Source organism: Phoenix dactylifera, chromosome 5 (assembly GCF_051530095.1).
Source record: "Phoenix dactylifera cultivar Ajwa chromosome 5, Ajwa_hap1_PhDact_Kaust_v1.1, whole genome shotgun sequence".
Classification (NCBI taxonomy): domain Eukaryota; kingdom Viridiplantae; phylum Streptophyta; class Magnoliopsida; order Arecales; family Arecaceae; genus Phoenix; species Phoenix dactylifera.
The window spans coordinates 39,972,135-39,987,914 of record NC_143194.1 but is presented as its reverse complement, the minus strand read 5'-3'; the positions used below and the strand labels follow the sequence as shown (position 1 = coordinate 39,987,914).

Below are 15,780 nucleotides of genomic sequence, written 5' to 3'. Positions count from 1 at the left end.
TATAACTAGGTATGGATTGAAGAAGATGCTTTAGTAATATAGTATATTAATAATTCAATTTTGTTTTTTAGGCTTCGCCTTTTGTATACAAAGAAGATAAGAGAAAAAATTGACATAAGAGGCGAGTTAGAAGCCCAATCACTTGTTGGATAGGATCACTATCTCGTGATCCGAAGTATTGTTGATCACGGGTCAGGCCTCGGGCGGAAACTCTATTCATTTGATCAGATTTTGGGTCGGGCCTATTTAAAATGTGACTCTTTTTTACCTGAACTCGGCCTATAATCAGCTCTAATCCAAAGCGAAGACTTTGTTTAGCAACGCACAAATATGAATGGAGCAATCGATAAAAGACATCGATCAGCGTCCTGAATCATTAGAGCGGATTGTGGGTCGGCTTTCGGGCCTAAACGTTACTTTAATAACTTTGGGCTAGGTCCATGTAAAATTTAATATTTTTTTACCCAAATCCGGCCTATGCTCAGCCGAAGCATAGAGAGCGGCAGCATTACATAATATTCAAATCATAAATGACCGAGTCCGTGACTCGTAGTCTCGATAGCCCAAGCTCCCAACGGTCGATTGATGGGTTCGATTTCCGGCCCCCTTGCACCGGGGCGTTGATAGGTTGATTTCCGGCCCCTTGCACTGGGGCGAGCCAAACAAGGGTGGCCGTTCGTCCGACGTACGTACGCTACGTCCGACGTCCGACTCCCTTTCCTCCCTCTTTCCCTCTGGATTCTTGGTCCCTCTTTGTTTCTTTTGTTAGCCTCCCTCTCTGTGCCGGCGTCGTGGTCAAAGAAAAGGAGTTGAAACTACTCTGATTTGATCGTTTCCTCTTTCTTTGCGTCTCTTTCCTCAACGTCTTCTTCCATCCTATGATCATTCCCTCACCAGCTCTCCATCAAGAAACCCTAGGAAGAATCTTGAATTTAGGCTTTTCTTAATTTTACCCTTTTTTTGATGTGATAATTTTACCGTTTTCTGATCGTAGATTCTCGAGTTTAGGGTTCTCGGATCACCGCTATCTTATCGTAGCAAGAACTTAAGGAGTTTCGAATCTCTCACCTTTGCCAACTTCTAGTTTGATTTCTTGAATTCGGTTTTCTATTGTATGCATCTAATTCTCTTTCGTTTCTTTTTCGTTCATGATCGAGCCCTGACAACCCAGCAAAGTTCTTCATTCCTAGCACTCGATCTTGTGGTGAATTTCTTTTTTGTCTCCATTTTTTTAACTTTCTTTTCCTTTTATCAAGATTAGGTTTTCTTCACATTATGATCTCACGATGATCAAACCAACTTCGGGCTTAAGTTTCTTCTGGAGGTTGCGCAATTCCTTTTGAGGCCTCAATTATCCTCCTAGGCTTCTTCTATTATCTGTTTTCTTCCCCAAGAATATGTGCCACCCTTTTTTCCCCCAAGAATATGTGCCATTGCTGTTACTTTCTTGCCCGAGGTGCTGCTCCTGCAGAGAAAAGTCTAACTGGACTTAGCGGTGCGCACCTTCTTTTAAATGAATGCGAGAAATTCGAGTGATTTCGGTGGTGGTTCTGTTTTTGCTTGCTCTGTTTTGTCACTGATGCCATGCTACATATCTCCAACAGATTCATGCCCGGCCTCGCTGTATTCTGTGCCTAAACAATCCGGCAGAAGCCTCAGCGAAACGGCTGCATTGCTCCGGACACTGCCTACGCCGTCCAGCCAGGAGACACATCGAAGCGCATCCTCAGAGAAGTCTGGGTGGCTTGTGTTGGAAAAGCCAGAGAAACATCTGCTTGCTACAATGAATATACCATTCAGCCTGGGGACGCACTCTCCTTTCAAGGCGGACATTAGCGAGGCTAAGAAACTAAACAAGATACGGGACACTTCCTTCATCCATGCTGGAGGTAGGATTTTCATTTCCACAACAGGCATATATCATTATTCCCTGCAAATTTATTTAAACCGTATTGGCGGGAGTGCTTCTTGGTTCCTTTTCATTTCGTTAGGTCTATGAATTTCTCTCCATGCTGACTAGCCTGTGATTTACCCTATGACCTCCATGTCGTGACCCGATATGCCTTCCAACCGAGCTTTATCTACCATTTTTAAAGCTGCATTCGATACTTTTCTATAGTCAAATTCATGTAGGTTGGGCTCAAAAGAAGGTGAGGAAGATAATTACAAATTAACCAAGATGAGAGGAATATATAGATGCTGATAGATTTTTGTGAACTTAAATTGAGAATCTTATAATTTTGTCGAAACAAGGTAACGATTCAAGATAAATAGAAAGTTTTGTACAAGTTGTCGAATGAAACTGCCATGGTGGGAACAAACTTTAAGATCCACTTGTAGGAGAGATGCAGAAATACCCAAAAGGGGAGGTGCTTTTGAAGCATTGTTCGACTGCTGCTTTCTTTTCTTTTCTTTGGAGTTGCACCACCTTTCTGGTCTTGACAGGTGCTGTATGATATTTTACTCCCCCCACAAAAGATGTTGCGCTATATCTCTTCCTAAAAGAAGTTCACCATATCTTCGTAGAGCTCAAGGATGTGCTTGAAAATTGGAGAAGTGATAAAAACGGAGATTTAAATTTGGGCACTCAGTAACGACCGTATGCGAATCTAGATATCCACCTTTCCATTTTGAAACTTATAAACAAACCCTCACCGCACCCCCCCCCCCCCCCCCCCCCTTCCTTCTTTTTATAAACAAACAGAGATTTAAACCTTTTCATTTTCATCACAGTTGCCTCACTTTTATATGTAGATTTTCCTCTTCAGTCTGAACTCCTACCCTCGCATATAAAGATTTTAGCCATACGTAAGTTATTTTCACATAATTTTTAAAAAATGCATCTTCATATGGATCATGTTGATTCTTGACAAGGTCCACTGAGTAATCACATTGTTTGTCATCTGAACCAGCTAAGATATAGGAGAATTTGGTATTTTATCCACTTATAGCTATGGTAAGTGCAAATTTATGCCTTCTAGCTGCTGATTTTTTGACAAATCTAGAATGTCTTCGAATTGAAATCATTCATGTGCATAGAACTCATAAATATTCAATTACACAGCTTCAGTGTGCTAAGCCGTGTTAAAATGCTGCAATTTCTCTTCTAGTTTTCTTCTTTATACTGTAATTCCCATTTAATTTAGCCCATCTCTATTGGCTTCTCATTTAGATGTCAGAATTCATGAAATTCTTAACGTAATTGTACTTTTGGTGCTGTAAAAATAAGCTTGCATTCTGCTAACTAACTTTTTCTTTTTCCCTGGTCTTGCATGTAAAATGCATTGGAAAAGGCCATGGTCATGTTGTTATGGTTGATGACAATGGTCAGTTACTATCATATCTGTTTTCTTTTTTTTTTCCTAAGGGAAAACTACCATCTCTCTTATCATCTCTGCTTTATAGGCAGTTCATGCTTTTCAACTTACTTGGACCTTTTTTTTGTGATTAATTTTAATAGAAGTTTTGATTGGTTGAAGTCCTTACTGAGCAACTGCAACCCATGTTACTTGAAGCATATCAGTGATTCATTATTAATTGCAATTCTTGTATGCTGTTGAAATTTTTAACTTACAACTGAATGATCATTTTGTGATGAATATAGAATGGGGGCTGGGATGATGTTGGATTTGGTTGGATTGATCATCATAGAAAGCCTAGTGATGCTTTTATCATTATATAAAGTATCTATATTTTTCTCTTGCGTAGAACTCTTTCACCCTGACAAAGATCTGATACAGTCCTAATGCTACTTCTAATAAAGTCATTGATGTCCTAAGTAGTAATGATAAAGATATCTTCTATGTTTCTGATTGGAGATTTCATCTTGTGCTTGTCAATGTAAAATCATTGAAAGTTGCTGCAATTTTTGGTTGCAAATCACGGCATTTTACATCTTTATGACAAAAAAATCTAGTAATTTAACATTAGCTGTAAATGATGCTTTTATTATAGGGTAAAACAATTACTACTACACTAGTCTCTTATTCTGGGCTTCTAGGAGCAGGTACAGAGCATCGATGAAACTGAGATGCCAAGCGATGCTCTAAAAATAAATATTGCTGGTGATTAATTGGTAAAGTCCTGTCTTGAAAATGCCATTTCCTTGCAATCCCCTTTGATGTAATATAATTATGATTGAGCAGATTCTTCTAACAATTTATGTATGTATTCACACCTTCAAGGTCTCAGTAATTTACATTGTTTGAAGTTAAAACTTTATTAAACTGCAACTCCTGTAAAAAACTTTGACCTATGGTAATCATGTAAATGAGGGTGTGTGCATTATTCTAAGTTTCTTGTAATCTTGGACACCTGGAATAGGCTGAAATTGTTAAGATATGTTTCTTTTATAGGAAATGGGCTATGGATCACTTTACATTGCATGATTCACCTACTTCTTGTCATCGTTTTATTTTCCTAACTCCTGATTCTGATATTTGGTGTAATTTCTCATAATTTTTTTCTTCTTCCCTGTGGATCTAGCAAAATTTTATCAAGATCTCAACACCATTTACATATTGTTCCAGGAGTTGTCCTCACATCCATAGCCGCATCTCCTGTTTCATGCACAGTATTCTTTTGGATTTGTTGCTGTAAAAGAAAAGACGTGCATTGGGAAGCATATTTAAGAGGACAGAAAATATATCATTTCCCCCCAGCTTCTACTTCCTCTGCTGGTACAAATAATTTTGCATCTCATACCTCATGGAAAGGATTGTAGCGCTATGAATGTATGCTATTTGTGATATTGTTATCTTTCCTTTTTCCATCCAGTTACTGCATTTATGCAGGCTCTGGAAATTTGTCTTTTAATTTTGTTCTCGATATTTGAATTGCTCTGTGATGCAAAGGGGTATGGCATCATTTGAGTCTGTTACAGCAACTATTTTCCCATATACTGAAGTTTGCGTTGCAAATTCAAATTTTAGTGTATCACAAAAGATTGGGCAGGGATCTTGTGGGTGTTTCCACTATGTGTTTAAGAGGAGAAGTAAGTAGCATGTGTTTATCTTTACTGCTGCAGTACTGTTGGTAGTATTGGATGTCATCAGTGGCATTTTTCTCTTTATGCGTAGGATGTTGCTATAAAGCAGATGAAGACGAAGTCAAAAAGGTTTTTTGTGGACCTTAATATCCTGTGCAAAGTTTATCACAATAACTTGGTTACATTGGTTCAAGTTTTGTTCTTACAACTGATGTTGTTCCAATTCTGAACCACTTTTATGTCCAGTGAGAAACAAATCATGTCTTCTAACTGTGACTTCATAAAAGGGAAAGCTATATCATAATCTGCACAAGCACTGAATTGCATAGCTGTTATAAAAAATCCATCCATCATAAGTGTCCCAGTCAATCAAAATTCTTTGAGATCTAGAAACTGCTCTTACACTTGTATGTGAGTTGGCATTCATTTTATATATATTTGTGTTAATTGTTGGGCTTAGAAAGCATCATGTAATATATGTTCAGTAACCTTGGCTGATGTTGGTTGGATATTCGCTGTCTTCTTGTATTTTTATTGTAAATAATAATAAAACATAAAATTGTTGCTGGATTATGAAGTGGACTTGTTCTAGGAGAAAATGATCTTGAAGATACATTTTTTCTTTTTGATCATATTATCAGTTCAAATATTATAATATGGTACTGGAGCATCAAAGATTTCCTCATGCACATGTTTTTATTAATCATATTAGGATATGTCTTACAATGTCTTACAATTTTGTTTTTACTTCTCAACCCCACCTTTTTTAGATATTCTGCAGTTGTTTGATTGTTTCTATCCATTAACCTTAAAGAATATTTCCGAGCATAGCCATGTATGTGGAGATAATTTTTCAATATATCCTCTTGACCTATTATTTGCTCCATCTAGTTGAATAATTTCCCTACATCGGACGTTGCCTTCCTTCTTCATCTACTTTTCCACATTATAGGACAGTTTAGAACGTTACTTGCTAGACATGTTTTTTTAGATTAAAATAGCCTGAAGGCTATTTCAGTTTGCAAAAATGGAAATGTGCGATTAGTCCTCTATGATCAGATATTTACTATACATGACACCACACATTTGTCGTAAGGGATTACTCCTAAGGTTTGCTATATTTGTACCTACTACCACTCTGGTACCTTACCAGCATGGTATGATATGTACATTGTACCAACATGGCATTTTCTCACGCCCAACCATGGTGCCGATCAAAAATTGTGGAGTGCAGGCCAATACGATACGAAGCTGGGTGGTATGGGATAGTTCCTCTTGGTTCACACACACCAGTTCGGAACAGTTTTGTTCATATGTTGAATAGAACCTTAGTATTATATTGATATAGTATGGTATGCCTAATATGGGGCAATATAGGTCTGTACGGCAAGCCTTGATTGCTGCCTAGTTGCATTTGCTTAAAATCATTAAGCACTAAGGTAGACTTACTAATCACAGAGTTTTTTAGTTCTCAATGTGATATCCTTTCTTACTTAAACTTACCTTGACTATGAATTTGAAACTATTTTAGGGGGTAGATGTTACCTTGATCCAAACCAAGCATAGCTTATTGATGAAAGTACAGTGCCAAACCATTTTATATTTTATTTAATTAATAAGTGATTCCCTTGTAAGTTTTTTCAGATAAATAAGCTTCATTTCTTTACTCAAACATTTCTGTCACGCCCCGAACCCAGCACCCGGGTCCGGTACGCGACCGGCCGCATGAGCCCTAGAGCAGTGCCCTAAAGATCATGCAAGGCCTATGATTAACAAAAATTCCAATAAATCCACAACTAATTTAATAATTCAAATAGACAAATCCAACATGTCCAAATAAACAAATTGGTTCAATTACAAAGTCTTCAAATGTTCATCGACATCAAAGAAGGATAAACAAACTAACTAACTAATAACTCTGGTACTCGCACTCTGCGCCCATCCCATCCAAATCTATGCATCCTGCAACTCTGGTAAAGAAAAAGAAGAAGAGGGGGGTGAGCTTTACAGCCCAGTAAGAATCCCTACACATCCATACCAACACAATAATAATATGAATTTGAAAGCCACGATAAATCGATGCACATTTCATGAAATCATAAACCGACTATCAAAAGGCTCAAATAATCAATATAAGTATGCACGTCAAATATCAATGAAAGTCCAACCACGCAAGAATGATATAGCATACGACAGCTCATTAATCTTCATTAATATTTTCAAAGCTTTTTCTTTCCATTCTATATTAACTTGATCCGGATCAATTATCTTTCCGACTTTGGGCCAAATCCCGGTCACGTTTCCAGCCCGTGACAGGGCAAACCAATAGTGTCACACTTAGAGCCTGTGACGGGCAAACCAACATTGTCACACTTAGAGCCTGTGACGGGCAAACCAACATTGTCACACTTAGAGCCTGTGACGGGCAACCAATAGTGTCACACTTAGAGCCTGTGACGGGCAAACCAACATTGTCACACTTAGAGCCTGTGACGGGCAAACCAATAGTGTCACACTTAGAGCCTGTGACGGGCAAACCCATAATAACGAGACGGCCCAAAGTCAATGTTCATTTAATCAATTTCACATCCACACATCAATCCCTTTTATTTACTTTATTTCCGGCCTAGACTAACCATGATCACGTTTCCGGCCCGTGACAGGGCAATCACTATAACATGGTTAGTCCATACCACCACATCCATAAATTCAATTATGCAGGTATAAGTTATACACATACAAGCATCCATCACACTACCAACCACAAGCCAACACGATCAAAATATAATTAAATATAAAACTATTTTGCTTTGTCTGGATCATAGCATATCAAACATATATAGTGCAAAAATATGTATATCATGTAGGATTGGCGTACAAGGATTCTTACTCTTATTGAAAACTCCGACAAGTAATCACCCGCCCTCACGGTGATCTATGAACCGGAATGCTCAGGACTCTGCTCAGCGTCCTCTCGTCCAATAGATTGTTCCCCTACAGAACCAAGTCATTATTAAAATTTGTCAAAGATATAAGATGATCTAGGACCCCTGTTTAATCCTCTAAAGGGTCCTCTAAAATCTAGCATCCCAAGACTATCTAGAGTCCTCAAGGCCATGATCTTCCCGGATCCAATAGTAAAAAGGAAACCAAACAACAAATAGACAAATAATATAATAAAAGGGTTATTTAATAAGAGAAAGAGAGGGGAAAGACCCTCTCTCTTCCTCTCTTCTTCCTTCTTCCCGTCGGAAAGGGGAGGAGAGGGTTCGGCTGCAGGTGGCCCACGGCCGGCGACGCTCCATGGTCGTCGGTCTGTGGCGTGCCGGTGGTGCCACGCCCGGCGACGGCTGGCCGTGCCACGCCCTACGACTGCCGGCCGGCCGGAACGGAAGAGGAGAAGGCCGAACCGGCTCGGCTTCTCCATCATTCCGGAGGCTTCCCGGCCTCATTCCCAAAGAAGCAAGGGCCAAAAACGAAGAAGGAGGAGAAGAAGAAGATGCTCACCTTGCCTCCGGCGAGGTCCTCCCGACCGGATCGACAGCGATGGGCCGATCCCTTCCGCGGCAAGGTAAAACCCAATCCCTTTCTTCTTTTTTTTTTTTTTTTTGTGGAAGGACCCTCGGTTGATGCCCTAGAAGGAGGGCGGAGGCGTTCCTCGCCCGATATGGGAGGATTAAATCACCCTCTAACTTCCCCTCCGATGGATTCGGGAGGGGGAGAAATTTGAAACAGGGGAGGGAGGCTATTCCGATCGGGATACTCCCTCCCCCCTTTCTTTCTTTGTATTGGGCCGCCTTATTCAGAGGCCGGCCCAATCCTAGGCGGATCTTTACAATTTTAATCTTACATAATCTCATCTTTCAATTTAGAAAGTTATTTATTTATTTATTTAATCTAGATTTATTTATTTCAAAATGGGAGAGGCACGCGGGAGAAACAATAGATAAGGCGAGAGAGGCTAGCTAGAGAGAGCTTCTCCAAAAAAAGAGAGAGGAGAGAGAGAGGGGGGAAGAGAAAAGGCTTGTTGTAAAGCAGTAGAACAAGTTCTTCCTATAGCCATGTCAATAGGGAAGAATTGATGTAGCTAGTGAAAAAATCGAAACTAAAATCGAAATGTACTACTGCTTCAAAACCGAAACCAAATCAATAAAAAATCATAACCGCCATCGAAGAAAACCCGCAAAACTGAAACCAAAACCGAAAAATGGAAAACCGTTCAATTTTTTTATTCATTTCAAAATTTTCTCATATCTTTAGTGGGATAGGGGGCTAGGATTATCTTATGGCCATTCTCATGGAGTTAGTAATTTGGATTTACAATAAATATAAAGGATATTAAATATCGGGTACGTTTGGTTTCAGGTTAGGTTTTGGGTTCGGTGTTGGGTTCGGTTTCAGACTGAAGAATCATCAAAACTGTAACCGAACGGTTTTAATTTTTAAACCCATTATGAAAACCATCCCCATTTAATTTCGGGTAAAACTATGCCATTCAGTTCGGGAATGGGTAAAATATTCAGGTATCCGTCCCTGTTGACATCCCTATCATCCAGTAGAGCATTTCCTTGGGCTGTAGTTGTTGGAGATCCAGTGCTAAGCAACACTTTCATAGATAGAGCGTGTGGATTGAAGAGGCCATGGGTAGTAATTCTCAAAGGGTCATTGCATTCACGGCCTCAATCTATCTTTGAGAGGATTAAATCAACTCCATAATCACCATTATGGGAAGGTAAAAGCATTATAAACCCCACATGCATGCTCTTTACTTGGAAATATCATGAACAAAGGTCTTATCATTCCACTGCAAATCTTTGATGTTCATATACATGTCTATCAATAATAACCTTTTCCTAGAAGCTGGGATCCTCTTAATCTAGAATGCTTTTCTTTTGGAGAGGCCTGATAAAATTGTTTTACTTGAGTAACAGCTATGTTTGCGATGGGTGCATGACACAAAAACAGTGATGTTTATGCATTCAGAGTTGTCCTTATGAGCCTATGACTCATCAGCCAGCACTTAGTAGAAATTGGAGTGTGATAGAGTCCCGATATCTCAAACATTTATCTTATGGATCTTCTCAAACATTTATCTTATGGATCTTGTAAGTGTTTGTGTTGATTGTTTTCTTGCATTACCAGCCAATGAACTGTTGCTAGCATATTGAAACTAGTTTGGGAGTTCAGGAGAACTTTGAAAATTAGTCATACAGACCAAAAGGTGAAATTAAAGATAAATATTGAAGTGGATAAAACATCTCGACGAATACAAGCTGAGAATTTTATAACTTGTGAAGTAATTGGATGAAAGCAGAGTATTATTTGAAATCACTAGAAACTCAGAAAGCTTGAGTTTCTAGTTCTTTTGCCATATAGACTTGGTATTGAATCTTCTAATGAAAAATTGAAGATTATTGCAGAATTTGTCAATAAATTGCATAAGTTGGAGCTAGCTTACTAGGAGTTGAAGTGTGGGAAATCCTCAATACCTTTGAACATGGATCTATTTTATACATTGGGATATTGTTGTGCCACCATTACTTGAAACATTGATTTGGTCTATATATTGTGGTTATGTATGTACTTCTGGATGTTCTGGTGATGAGTTGGATTCTGGCAATGGTTTTCAAATTCATGTTTTCTTTTTACAGGATTTTGAATACAAGTATAATATTTGGTGATTATTATGAATTTTTTTTCTTTTTTGCATGTAGGACCAGATAACATGGTCTTCGTTGCTAGAATCGGATGCATTTACAGGAGCGGGAGTGGGTGCAATTGCAGGAAAGTGGATACTTTAGAATCACTTTTGGTAAGTTAGCACTTAGGAAGTTGGTGCGGGTCCTAGATTCTCGGAAGATTCTGAAGCAGTTGCATTACCCTACGAAGAAGATTGTAGCTGGCAAGAACTCGTCCTTCAACTTTTCTTGAAGATATCTCTTAACCAGCACGTTCTACATGAAGCAAATGAACATTAAATAGGGTATGAAAAGTAAAGAACTGAAATACTTATCCCAGAATTATATGAGAAATCATTCTCTGGATTCTCTAAATCAGGCAGTAAGCTTACCTTCTCGTTTGCTACGCAACTGTATAATTTTCTTTCTACCATAAAAAGCTTGCCTCTCATATAGTTACAAGAAAATATTCAGGTTAAGTTTATGGAAATATCTGCTTGTGTGTACTGTTCCTTGATTATCTGAGCTCCATTAGTCCAGCTTTTACTGCATGGAAGTGTAGATATGAAGTACAATCGAATTTATGCCATGTCACATTATGGCTGAAAGAGAATTATTTTCTTCAGATGATATCCTATCTAGAAAACAGCCTTGATTCATTGACCCAGCTGGTGGAAATTGTTGATCCGTATCTTGTCGGCTATAACAAGAAATCTTATCTTCAGGTATTGCATATTTCTTTTCCTTTGCAGGTAACTTTCAAGACATTATCAAGATATGCTTATATAATTGACTGAGGCTGATTCGTATATCAGTGATAATAGGGAATTAAACATACTTGATCAACAATTCTATTTGGCCATGTAGGGACATCACGTAGATGAAATTTTTTGCCCTATTTGTATTGCTTTGCTGAAGCAAGCTACCTTGTTCTTGGTGTAATTTTGTGATCATGGAAAAGGCATAATCCCAATTCCACAGCTTTGGTAGTGAATCTTTTCTCATCCATATCGAAGCCTTCTTCTGTTACAAGCAGTAAATAATAGACAAAAATGCTCCTGGAAGATGCTAAAAGGCAGCACGTTTTCTTCATACAAGTTTTCCTCCTTCACCTCGTAGTTAGTGATGTATCATCTTGTTTAATGCTCTAAGAAAATGTGGAAGCAAGATTTTGTGGTCTTGTCTGCTCTTAGCTAATGTATCATATTATCAATTGCATTCTTTGTAAGTGGGTGTCGCTGATTTGAACCACGGAAACAGCCTCTCCATATGTAGGGTTAAGGTTGTATACATTTGACCCTCCATAGATCCTGTAGTGGCGGGAGCCTCGTGCACTAGGCTACCATTTCATTCTTTTTTCTTAAGGATCGGAAAGTAGTGTTTTTTCTTATTGTAATTTCTCTGTGTTAAACAGTACCTTAGCAACCAGAATTTTCTACCTAGGATAACATTTTTAGTAAGGAAGTGCTTAGAACGTGGGTTTGAGTTCAAGATTCAATGAAGATTATGGAGCAGGTGCATTATCTTCCACTTCCACTCCCTCTACTCACTACAAAAGAAATGATATCTCCCGACGGTTTTTTTGGTCTCTACCGACGCTTTTAAGCGTCGGCGAATTTCCAGCCCACGCATCCCAAAGCGTGGGTCAGACGTCGAGCAGATGGGTGTGGGTCCGGTTTTTGCCGACGCTAAGGGAAAGCGTCGGTAAAAACAGGGATTTCCCTACGCTAATAAAAGCGTCAGCAAAAACGATATTTGCCGACGCTTTAAAGTGTCAGGAAAGCCCAAACCAGTTTTGAGTTTTCGCCGACGCTTTAAAGCGTCGTTATAAATATTTTTTTTAAAAAAAATATTTTAAAAAATATTTTGAATCAGAGCCTCGATTCCTCCCAATTTCCTCTCCGCCTCCTTCATCGCATCCCTCAGATCCCACAGATGCCCCATGCTCGCGCTCAGATCCATCTGCACCACGTCGACCCCCTCGACGCCGGCGATTGCCTCGATCTCCGCCAGCCCCGCCGCCGTCTCCACCTGGCACATCACCAGCAGCTCCTCGTCAACCCGCGCCAAGTAGCCATCGTCGATGCCGTAGGCGGAGGCGCGCACCACTGTGTCGGCGGACCCGCGGACGCCGCGCGGCGGGAAACAGCAGAACGGCGAGCTCGGTGGCGCCGGGGGACTCGATCATGGGGAACATGAGGCCCTGGGGGCCGGATGGCCGGATGGTGGAACTGAAGGTGAAGCACCTCAGCTTGGAAGATTGCAAGATCTCATCCTCGCTACGAGAAGTCAGAGCAACCTTTCGCAAGATCACTGCCCAAATCTATAGCCCAAGAAAATCGAAAGACCCAAACAACTCAAGCACGCAGGCAAAATAAATGATCATGAAACTTTCTAATTAAACTAGCTGGCTGATAGCAAGCAACAAATCTTTTTAAATTGAAGTATAACTCTCTAAACAGATCAAAGCGCAACAATCTCAACTTAAAGACCCCCCAAAAATGGATAAAGTCATCCAAAAAACCATAGCCAAGCATCAAGAGGCCTCGAAAACCAAAAAGCCTCACCAGTTCATCATCATACCTGAAGCTGACCTGTGGCAGGGGCTCTCCGCCTTGATCCTCGCGCTCCAGCAGTTCCCCATCAACAAGAACCCGAACAAAGATGCGCAACCAAACGAGAGGAGTCCGCCGCCAGATCCGCAACCAATACCACCGGATCCGGCCACCAGACCCTCCGCACCTCCCCTCCCTGCTTCCGCTGCCGGATCCGGCGACCGAGCCGGGGCGGAGCTGGCTTTCTCGTGGCTGGAGCGGGAGGGCGGCGAGGGGGAGGGGTTTTGAGCGGCCCGTGGAGGGGAGAAGAGGCGATGGAGAGTAGTTTTTCAAGGGGTGGGTGGAGAGGGGGGAGAGGGGGGAGAAGGTCATGGCAAGGAAAAGGAGCCCCATGGGAAAGCGGTCTTCTGAAAAGGGATTGACGACGCTTTTTAGCGTCGTTTTAGGCCTGCGATTACACCAGCATGAATTAGCGTCGTTTTTTGCCGACGCTTTTTACAAGCGTCGCCACATTTAGATGATAGACCGAAAATTGCCGACGCTTGTAAAAAGCGTCGGCAAAAAAGGGTCGATAAAACCGACTTTTTCTGTAGTGACTGTACCTTCACCTGATTCTTACAAGCGTCGGCAAAAAAGCGTCGGTCAAACCGACTTTTTCTGTAGTGACTGCACCTTCACCTGATTCTGGCAACTAAGAGTACGTAGCACTCTGTGAAATGAGACACAAATCTTGTATTGTGGTGGCATAACTGCTAGCCCTTCTGGCCGGCCGGTTGTATATTTCATCTCTGATATGTACCAAAGAGGAATCTACTCTTGAATATTAACATAAGGTGACTTCTTTCTGGTTGTATTATAATCTGCATCGTCACTGTTCCCAGCCTTTTAAGCTTGTATAGTTCATTCATCAGGGTTGTTATACTTGTTTGAACTATGGATATCCTTGATGCTGGGTGTTGTAGGTGAAACCAAGCTACTACTGCTTGGCCTTCATTTATTTTCAGGCTGACCTGCTGAATTCTCTAGACGTGTAACTCTATCATGATTGTTGTACGTTATGCGTTTCAGTTAATTGATTAAGCTCAGAGGCTACGTAGCTTTTGCATTTCCAACCTAGGAATTGATTCTGCTTTAACTATCATTTGTTTATTCCTGTGCAAAAAGATGGCTCCCTTGTCCACGAATTGCGCAGAAACGGCATCCAGACATCAAACACAAATGGCTGGTGGTATGGTGCATGATGAGACCAGCTCACCCGATTAACCGACCAATTCTTTGTAAAATTCCTTTACCAGGGAATCTATCTGCCAACCATGACCATGATGCATGTATGCATACTTAAGATCTCTTTTCACCTGCTTATTCCTTCTATGTGGGGCCTCCAACTGGCTGATATTTTACGAAGAAGAAAAGGATTTCCTTCCAGTGTATTTTTACTGATTTTTCTTTTCAGAATTTATTGGCACTTGGTACATATTAATGTCTGCTTTCTCAGCATGATTATTTATTTTTGTGAATTAATGGTGGTCATCCTCTTATATATACATTGGTGATCTATTCCTTGTTAGCTTAAGCTTTTGGAGTAAACTGGCTGGTTAACACGGATCTCAGATTTGCTGGATGTCATGGCATTTTATATCTACACATCGCGCCCTTATAATTGTGGTGCAATTAGTTCTATGATTATCCCGCATAAACATGGAAACGAGACCCATGCGACTAAATTTTGATGAGCGAATGAAGATGGATGAGGGGTCGAACGAACTATATCTTTACCAAAGATACCTGGGAAGCAAGATGTCTGCTATCTTGGTTAAATTCCCTCTCGTTTTGGCTTCCTTGTTTTTTATAAAAAAAGAAAGAAAAGAAAAATTCCTTTTTGGAAAAAAGTGGATAAGTTTTCCAGACGGTAGTGCTCGATCATTGCAGGGAATAATAGCTCTCCAAACTAGACTGGAATCTGGCTTCCTTCCATTTTGCAAGTTGGCGAGCGTCTCTTTTGTCAGCCACGCAAAGTTGGACTAGGAGATTATCTTTTGTGGAGTGGCCGAAGTTGTCATTAGGTCAGAATAGGCCAGGGCACAGCAATTGAAGGGCAAAACTTTTAACACGTCATCTGCTTCCAGGCTGCGAATCGATCTTTGGTGGACCTCTCGAGCGTTGTCCACCACCAATCAAGGTCTGCTCGCAACTCGCAGTTCCCTTTTTGAGTGTAAGACTCGCTGCGGTTCTCATATGACTGCAAATGCTTCCTTCTCCATCTGATCGACTGGATGGGGATAGCGTGCCAACCGCTGGAGCACGTACCGGTCGGCATCATGCATCCATCCGGCGTTAGCAGTTACATCTCCTCGTATGACCATGACGAGTGGGTTTACATCAGATGTTGTTGCCGTTATCTTCTGTATCCTTGTAGCAATTGATGCCGGCTGCTCTGCAAGTTGGATAAGATGATGTCGCCTTCCCACTGATTGGGTTTCGTCACTAGTTTTCGCAGATGAGAAAGCCAGTGGTGAAGAAGATTGTATAGAGAAGACTGAGAGAGAATGATAGTAATGAT

General features: G+C 40.6%; 1 protein-coding gene across 5 annotated transcripts; it reads left to right on the top strand.

Moving 5' to 3' along the window:
* The first annotated feature begins 560 nt into the window (after positions 1-560).
* Positions 561-14,762, top strand: LOC149753583 (uncharacterized). 5 transcript variants are annotated; one of them, XM_089931089.1, is made up of 6 exons: positions 561-1,889; positions 3,294-3,326; positions 4,530-4,679; positions 10,702-10,922; positions 11,294-11,390; positions 14,385-14,762. In XM_089931089.1, exons 1-4 carry the CDS (start codon positions 1,514-1,516, stop codon positions 10,806-10,808), a joined length of 666 nt encoding a protein of 221 aa, XP_089787215.1. In that variant the 5' UTR covers positions 561-1,513; the 3' UTR covers positions 10,809-10,922; positions 11,294-11,390; positions 14,385-14,762. The 5 variants fall into 5 exon arrangements, with proteins under 5 accessions (XP_089787215.1, XP_089787217.1, XP_089787216.1 ...); XM_089931091.1 differs by lacking the exon at positions 14,385-14,762 and adding an exon at positions 12,109-13,399; XM_089931090.1 differs by lacking the exon at positions 14,385-14,762 and adding an exon at positions 12,080-13,399.
* Positions 14,763-15,780: the final 1,018 nt, after the last annotated feature.